Raw genomic sequence first — 8,897 nt, 5'->3', positions numbered from 1 at the left:
TCAGTTACATCCTCCTCTATTTTTGCTTAACTTTAAAACAAAAGCCTTTCCCCTTGTGACAAAAAGCTGAGAAACATTTTGAAGAAGAAAATCACTAGACCTGGGCACAATCGAATATAATAAATATAAGAGAGTGACGAGTCAAAAATAACTCCAAGTTTTTAAGAGCGCTGTTACCAATATCACTGAAAGGGAGGGCAGGAAGGTCCTGGAATGGGGTTGAATAGTGTCCCCTCCCAAAATTTATGTTCACCCAGAATCTCAGAATGTGCCCTTATTTGGAAGTAGAATCTCTAGATGAGGTTATACTGGATTGAGGGAGGGCCTAAAAGCCAATGACAGGTACCCTAATTAGAAGAGGGGGAAACACACAGAGAGGCACAGAGGCAACGGCCCTGTGCTGAGGCAGAGGTTGGAGTGACCGGTCTGCAAGCCCCAGAGTGGCAAGGACTGAGGGAAATCATCAGACCACAGGGCGATGATTCCTCAGAACCTCCAGGAGGAACCAGCCCAGCCGCCACCTGGTTTTCAGACTTCTACGTTACCACTGTTTTAAGCCACTAGGTTTGCAGTAGGTTGTTACGGCAGCTATGCAATACTTATTCAGATAATTTACCTGCAGTTTATTAAGAGTTTGCTCTGTTTACTCAGGTTGAACTGTGAAATTGTCAATATTTGACTATTCCACCTCGTAGTCTGTAAAGCTAACTTATTTAATTTTCTCCCTCTCTCTCACACACACAGAAACACTTTTGGGGGTATGTTGGCAACAATCTTTTCAATTCAGTTTTATTATCCTTATATTACAGACAAGGAAATTGAGAGACAGAGAGGCTAACTCATCTGCTCATGGTCTCATAGTCAATAAGTCACCAAACTAGAAAACAAACTGAAAATCGTCAGACCCTAAAGTCCACGCAGTCTGCTTCTGAGTTTCTCAAATTGTAAGGTGTTGAAAAATAACCTAATGATCTAGTTAGAATGTAAATAATTATTCAGTATGTCTGGGATAGGGCTTGAGATTCTGCATTTAAAAAACATTTTTATTGTTGCTTAATTATAGTTGTCCCCATTTCCCCTCCATTACTCTCTCCTATCCTGTCCACCCGCTACAGTCAATCCTCCCCCACTTTATCCTTGTCCGTGGGTCCTCTATACACGTTCCTGACTTGACCTTCCCTTTCTTTCCCGTTAGCCACCTCTCCTTGCCCTGAGACTCTGCATGTCTAAGAAGCTCTCTGATTATGCCAATGCTTCGATGTTCAGCCATGTTTTGAGTATGAAGTGAAAGCTTCCCACCTTTCTTGACATGTTATCATTGATAATGTGATTTCTTTTGGAGTCATAGTTGTGAGTTCTAGTCATATCCAGGCAAAGTCACAATGGACATGGTTGAAAGTAAGGGGCTGGACTACTGTGGAGAAACGTGTGTTGCAGGCATAGATTTAGAAGTCATCCATAAAGTGTAGATGGTGGAAAACATGAGTGAATGAGTTTACCAAGAGAGAATTAATTCTATTTTAAAAAGGGTTCATAGTTCATTCCTTTTTTGATGGGACTAATTAAAAAGAAAGAAAAAAACCCTCAGTATTCTCTGCATAATAATTAAATAATATTTTTATTCATAATGTACATTCTCAAAGCAGCATTTTAAAAGATCTTAAGTGGATGGGTTTAAATGCTACAAATTAATGTTGCCTCATGGTGAAGTCAATAAACTGACCCATGAGCCCAATTAATGAAATTCTTACAACTAGAGCTTTAAGTGGATGCTTTAACAGTACTTCTTTCACAATAAAGTTTTGGTTTAATGAAGCAATTGAAGAAACTGGGGAAAGGTTAGGTACTCACATTTTCTGTGGTCAAGAATGTATCTGAGCTCAACATTTTCCAGATAATCTGGGATGCTCCAAAGGTGTGGTGGCAGCACCGCATGCCAAGAAACAAGAAAGTGGAGGAGAAAAGTGTCTTTAATTAAAAAAAAATCTTTCCTTGAGGATTTGCATAGAATTCTGGGATTGGTCTGTCGTATGAATCAGTAATGAAATTCACATTAGGCTCAAATCTACTACAAAGGATTTCTTTACTTCATTTGCAATATTTTAAGAGCTAATTTGCAACATCTGCCTAAGTAAACAGAACTTACTTGGAAAGTAGAGAAGCAAAACCATGTGTCTGAAAAATTGCACATAAGTAAATATAACACTTGATAGGTTAACTAAATCAAACCCAGATGGACATGTGAATCTGTAGAACCTCAGTCGTTTTCTTGCACACCCTTTGAAAGGGCTATACTATTAAAGTCAAATAGAATCTTCAAGGCCAAGGAATCCTGTAACTGAATATATCACTAAGAAAATAATAGATGGTTTCCATGACACTGGCTAAGTGCTTGCAGAAGCAGTTATTTGAGTGTCATGACTTACAGGTTCCTCGGAGGAAACTGGCCATGGTGCCCTGGCTTCTGGCTGACATAGAATATTGTCACTACAGAAAGGCCTCAACTGTTGAGTCGCGAGTCGTCTTTCCAGTGATCTTATGCAGGCATCAAATATTTGACACTTTTTTAGATCCTGAAATCCATTATTTACCCTTTACTGCCTGATAGATTTGTTTATAAGCTTTAAGAAATATGCATTTATGGCCAAAGATAATTTTTATAGAATATATGTGGATACTCTGTTCAATAAGTAAGGAGGTCAACACATCTGGAGAACCAAGATGAGAATGATTTCTCCGTGAAAACGCTGGGGGAAATCCTTCAAGGTGATTTAATCATTTGGTGGGGTTCACTGACCTCCTTCTTGGTGCTCTATATTGTAATTACTCAATGATAAAACAAATTATTGTAGAGAATCATGATCTATTCGGTAGATATATTTGAATGCTTACACCTAATGATTATACACATGTAAGGAGGAGTAAGTTGCCCAGACTTCAATAAAGATATCCATGAAAACATCCAGGAAATCACAAAATTAATAGCCTTCCTCCAAGGAAGAGATGATATGTTATTTCTTTTCCTTCAACTAAAGTATATTCTCCTACAATGTAAAAATTCCAACAAAGGACAAAAAAATCAAATAAATTTAAAATGACTCTACCAGTTGCATTCTGAGGGAATAGATTGAATTTTTCTAGATAATGGTAAATCTAGAAGCTGTTGTAGAGTGATTTATTGACTATCCCAATTTCACATACATTCCACAGTAATGTTTCTCTCAGTTACAAGGACCACACTAAGCATAGTCTCTTAATAAAAACTATTTGATGATTGTTTAAAAATCTATTAAGTTCTTAAAATTGAGTAAGCATAAAACATTCTGTGCTAAGACATGTTTTTGGCTTTCTGTTATAACTCCATGAAGAATCAAATTAGTTTCCACTTTGGCTAAGTACTTCACCATTTGTGGTTGGAAGATGCCAAGCATTGTTTTAGTTATTTTCATTTAGGGATTAAAAGATAAATTGACCCTCTGTGAATACACATATTATACACAGTATGATTTTATTTCAGCTTTTTTTTAAGTTCTCACATGTTTATTCCTGAGCCAACATCCTGGAGCAGAAAAAAATTAACAAAGAGAAAAATTACTCCTCCAATAATGTCCCAATAAGACACGTCCAACTGTCCAGCTAGCAGAAATCTTTTTAGTGATATGGTAAGATGCAAGCAACCTGGATAGAGCATAAATATGTGAGCCACCTCATGTGTGATTTCTTATAGGCCCAGTTTGGTCCTTCTCCAGTGTCTCCTCTTGGAGCACTACCTGATGTATTACCAGTTTTCATCCAAATCCACCCAGGAGTGGGCAGATTCTGCTTTTGTTTTGTGGCCAAGAACCTCTTGATCCTGAACGTCTTGTGAAGAAGAGTGGACCTCGTGCAGAACAATGGTGGGGGAGAAGGAGCCTTATTTCAATCTTTCAAGGTGATATGCTAAGTAAGGGGGACAAGCAAATGATCAAGACCTGAGAGCGCGAGTCTTCCTTCCCAATCTATTGGACCCAGTCACTCCTCCACTCAGCTGATTTGAGTTGACCCTGTGTCCTTTGTGTAACATATTGAATGGCAATCGTATACTTACAGTTATTCTCCTCAGCAGAATAGAAGCCCATGGTGAGAACCAGGCGGTGGCAGATACAGAGTGTGGCTCAGATCCTTCTCTAAGAAAAGACTCTCGGCAGTCACCTCCTTCAGGATCTAGATCAGCATTCAAGTCAAGTGTGCGCCTTTCTCGGGGAAGTGTACAGCGAATGACTGAGGAGAGCGGGATGGCTGAGCTCACGCTCTCCTCTGGCAACCCTAGTGTATGAACACACCAAAAGGTGGCAAAGGGGCCTGGCCACCCGCATGGCTGGTCTCTCAGTCCCATGCTGGGGTTCCCACTGGCTTGGCAGGGTTTTGTCACATCTGTATTGTGGCCTGATATTTATCCTGCCTAATCTTGTGCCCGTTCCCTTTCTTATACGAGTGTTCCTTCCCATAAACTTTTCACATCCCAGTGAAGCTCCCAACTGTTTTCTCGAGAATCCAATCTCTAACCATTGGGGTCAGAAATGGTCCGAGAAAGCAGGTGGTAGGAGGGTGCACCAACCGGGCCACTCACTCACCACTTGAAGGGTAATGAGGAACCAACTCCTGGTGGCAGCTGGTGTGCTGACAGCCCTGGGACAAGGTGGCAGGCCAGTTGACAAAATGTTCATAAGTAGTGAGCCAGGCTGTACCAACAGAGTAAAATGCAATGGTCGATAAGATGATTCAGGCAATTGGAATGTGTATGTGTGGTGGGGGACAGGGATGAGAAATACGATGATAGTGGAATTGGGTGTTTTTTCCCCCAAATTACAGTGAAACTACAGATTGATAACAAAAAGCTGAGGGCAGTCAACAAGTTGAAAACTGAGTGTAAAAGCCAGAACATCTCTTTGGCAGCTTTCAAAGTTCACATCTCATGCAATGGGCTCACAGTAAAAGCTGAAGATCAAGTTTGGAGTTTGATGTTCTGACTGGATAAACTTCAAAGATGGTTGGAAAGTCAACCAAGATGGTCATGGCTCCAGCTGGGCAAACCCGAGTCCCTGACACATGAGATGAGGACATCTGGGTGATGCTTTAATAAATTTGGACTCTCCAGGCTGTTCTGGACCTTCTGAATGTGCAGGGGGGGTTGCCCTCCTCAGTGCAGGCCAGCACACTTGAGTGTTGACTGAGCCTTGGAATGGCCCACTGAAGGCACAGCTGATGTGGCAGCTCACAGGCAAGTCTGTCTCCCCTGACGGCTCCTCTTTCACCCTTTCATTATATTTGCATGTACATCACTTTTTTTGGCTGAAATAATAACTTTTTGTTTTCTACATGTATGACTGTCAATATTGTTTTGTATGGAGCCAAATAATAAAGTATTTTCTTTCATAATCTCTTAGGTTTTCCTTTTTTTAATAGATTTTATTTGTTTGTAGACAGAGGGGAAGGGAGGGAGAAAGAGAGGGAAAGAAACATCGATGTGTGGTTGCCTCTTGTGCACCCACTACTGGGGACCTGGCCCCAGGTATGTGCCCTGACTGGGAATCCAATCTGTAGCCCTTTGGTTTACAGGCTGGCACTCAATCAGCTGAGCTACACCAGCCGGGGCATAATCTATTGTTTTTTGTTCTGGAGTTACTACCCAGCTCTTTTTACACATACATGTACACACCATTGTGGCGAATATACACTGTAATGCTTAATTTAGTCTTTCTGCAGAGACCTACCACCATTTATTCGAGTAAACGTATATTGGGGAAAGAGATTGTGAGGACTTATTGGACACAGGGTCCCAGTTGACACTGATATCTAAAGACACCAAACATCATCATGGCTTCCTAAGTAGACACATGACAGGAGATCAGGTAGTGAATGAAGCTCTGGCCAAGGCATGGCTTATAATAAGGGTCCAGAGACCTACCAGGCGGTCATTTCTCTGGTCCCCAAGTATATAATTAGGATTGACATACTTGGTAGTTGGAATGACCCCCACATCGAGCCCTTGGCCTCATTCTCTCCTGAGTGCCAAGAGCTAGTGGTCTATCTACATAGTAATCCCACTTTCAAAATTGGACCCTTATCTCTATTTTTCACTGTTCTTTTTACCCTCTGTGGTACCACATGCCTCCACGTCCTTCAGAGCCTCTCAGAGCTTTGGCTTGTTTTAATCAGGGGCCCCTTTCGCAGGCACTTTAAACTGCAGTAACTACTCTTTGATTTGATTTATGTCTTCCAAAATTTTGTTTAACTCTCTCATCAGCAATATCAGCCCTCACGGTCTGTTTTGTTGGTGTACGCTAACTTTAACATCCACTTGTTATCATTGTAGCACAAACTTGGGAGAGAAAATAAACTCCCAGTTTACTATAACTAAGTACTGAGTTTTTGTCAAATGTAGAACAATTATGTCTTTCTCAGCCTCACTGATTGATATAATCTGTTGTATATGTTCTATATGAATAATCATTTTAATCTAAGTTTAATTTTTTAATTTGTTTTTTTCAAATTTACAAAACAATGTTGGAGAGTAGAAGTTAGCTGGACTCTAGAGGCTTTCACATTTGATTCAAACCTTGAAAGATGCATGGTGAACAACAGCTGACATGTATTGAGAGCGTACTACGTGCCAGCCACCATGCTAAGTGCTTTACGTCCACTCTGGAAGCGGAACTAGTATCAGCTCCATTTCACAGATGGGCAGGCAGAGGTTCAGGGAGATTATGTGTAACTTGCCCTAATACTGCACAGCTAATTGATGATGGAGGGGAGATTGGAAGGCAAATAGTTTGCCTCCAAAGCCAGCGATCTCAGTTATCATGCTATGCTACATTGGAGGAACACGTGCTACATGTCCCACCGTTCGAGAAGCCTCATTGTATTACCCATAACCACTCATTGTGTGTCATTGGGTGGTATTCTTTCTCCTCTACTAGTCTTGGCAGCTCCTTGAGGTTATATACACATCTGTCTCAATCTTTTAAAAATATTCCCTGTTGTGTGATACCCACCCAAGAATATGTGTTCCGAAAAACGCATGATACACATTGGCTACTGGTTTCAAACATTAGGAAGAAAAGCTATTTGAAGCAAACTCTTGCATTGTGGAGATAGGAAGGAAAGGGGCTTCTTAACTTTATTTTAGTGCTTCTGGGAAAGGGAGCAGGAGAGTTTTCTCTGAACTTGTGGAGAAATTTATTCTTAACTATGGTATTCTTAACTGGTACCTTTAAACAAATCCTCAATGTCTGGCTGTGTATGAAGAGAGTCTTGCTATAACTAGCCATGAACTATGACCAAAAAGGACAGCTTTATATTTAAAGACTGTGGTGGTGGATGGGATGGGTGAGGAGGAGGAACCAGAGGGAAGGGAAGTTTGCAGTTCCGAAAATTACAGCCTGTGGCAGGATCACACTCCCTCGCCAATCTCAGCCGGAGGGCGAGGCCGCCAAAGGACTGTTACTCACGCTTGTATAATTAAAGTTGTATTTTTGGTGGAATGAAAAGGCTTACATTTTGGCTTGTATTTTCTTGATTAACAGTGATACCAACAAGCAATTTATTCCAAAGGGCAACTGCCAGGAGAGCCCTCACATGGGAATATAATGACCCAACTTTAAAGTTGGCGGGGAAACAAACAAAAAACCTGATTTAAGACCAAAAGCTTTATGAGAAACCCAGAATTGAATATTCAGATACAAGTCCTTCTACCTTCGCCTCCACCATGCAGAATTACTTCTTTGCCTGTCAATAGCAAAATATAGGGGTGACATTAAGAAATCCTCTCCTTCACTTAGCATATTGGGCCTTCAACAACCTGTAAGATTGCCCTCTCCACAAACTTTTACAAGAGTTAGATATCTCTTAGGGAATGTGGAAAGTATGTGGGTTTTTTCAAGATGTATGTTCCTGTCCTGTAAATGAAAAACTGAGAAACTGATCTTCGTTTGGCTATTGACTAAAGAAAGCTTAGTAGACTAATATATACACAGACAGGCAAAAGTTGGTTTATAGTTCCATTGTGACATTCTTTTGAGTTAATGATGCTACTGTAATAATCATTGCCTGCATTTCCTTTTCCACACAAACAACTGTAAACCTACTTTCGTCCACCCCTGCATAGATAAGTATCTTTTACCAACTTCCTTGGCATAATGGAGACCCTGGCTATTGATTGATTTGGTGCATGGTAGTCTCTGGTGCATGGTAGTTAGGTGCATGGTAGTTAGCCTGCAGAAACTCCTCAGCGAGTTCTCTGGTGCATGGTAGTTAGGCCTGCAGAAACTCCTCAGCGAGTTCCTTGAAAGCAGGGCCAATGTATTGCCGCTGATCTAAGTCAATTTGGTCACATACAGCACCTCGATTTTTCCTGGAAGGTAACAGTAGCCACTGAGAAGTTGAGGTGGATGAGCATTAGTTCCTTTTCAACCTTGCTACTAGGTCAGAATGAGAGCAATTCTCAAAACAAATTCTGCCACATATGTAGACATTTATTAGCCATACATTGATCAGCAAGTAGGTCTAAAACTGCACAGTTCTGTTAATTTAATGAAATCTCAGCTTTCTGTAATTTTATGTGCCCTGAAGTCTACCTTGCCTGCCTCGAGACTGACGCTACACTCCAGAGTAAGGAATTTTACTCCTGGGTTTTTCACCAGCCTGCCATAAATCCTCGTCCCCAACAGCCAGACCTCAGACTATTTAGGAATCGAGCTTTGAGCTCTCTCTCCAAGGGTGAAGACTAAGTCTTTGTTTGCTTCTTATACCCTATTCATGCAAGAGTGGAGAGGGTCTCTAAAATATTCATAACCAATCCACGCATTGTGAATACTTCTAAATTCAACAAGGAAGTCCAATATCTAACATTCAACATT

The 8,897-nt window shown here is 40.8% G+C and overlaps 1 protein-coding gene across 1 annotated transcript; it reads right to left on the bottom strand.

The window, feature by feature from the left end:
• Window positions 1-3,721: 3,721 nt before the first annotated feature.
• LOC118995328 (60S ribosomal protein L39-like) lies at window positions 3,722-5,055 on the bottom strand. Its single transcript, XM_037058239.1, is given in 3 exon segments — window positions 3,722-3,777; window positions 3,780-3,880; window positions 4,970-5,055. Coding segments are annotated over 3 exon segments (243 nt in total).
• Window positions 5,056-8,897: the final 3,842 nt, after the last annotated feature.

Source organism: Sturnira hondurensis, unplaced genomic scaffold (genome assembly GCF_014824575.4).
Source record: "Sturnira hondurensis isolate 20B ecotype Veracruz unplaced genomic scaffold, ASM1482457v3 Scaffold0010128, whole genome shotgun sequence".
Taxonomy (NCBI): Eukaryota; Metazoa; Chordata; class Mammalia; order Chiroptera; family Phyllostomidae; genus Sturnira; species Sturnira hondurensis.
The sequence above is the reverse complement of the archived record's forward strand: the minus strand, read 5'-3'. Positions and strand labels throughout refer to the sequence as shown.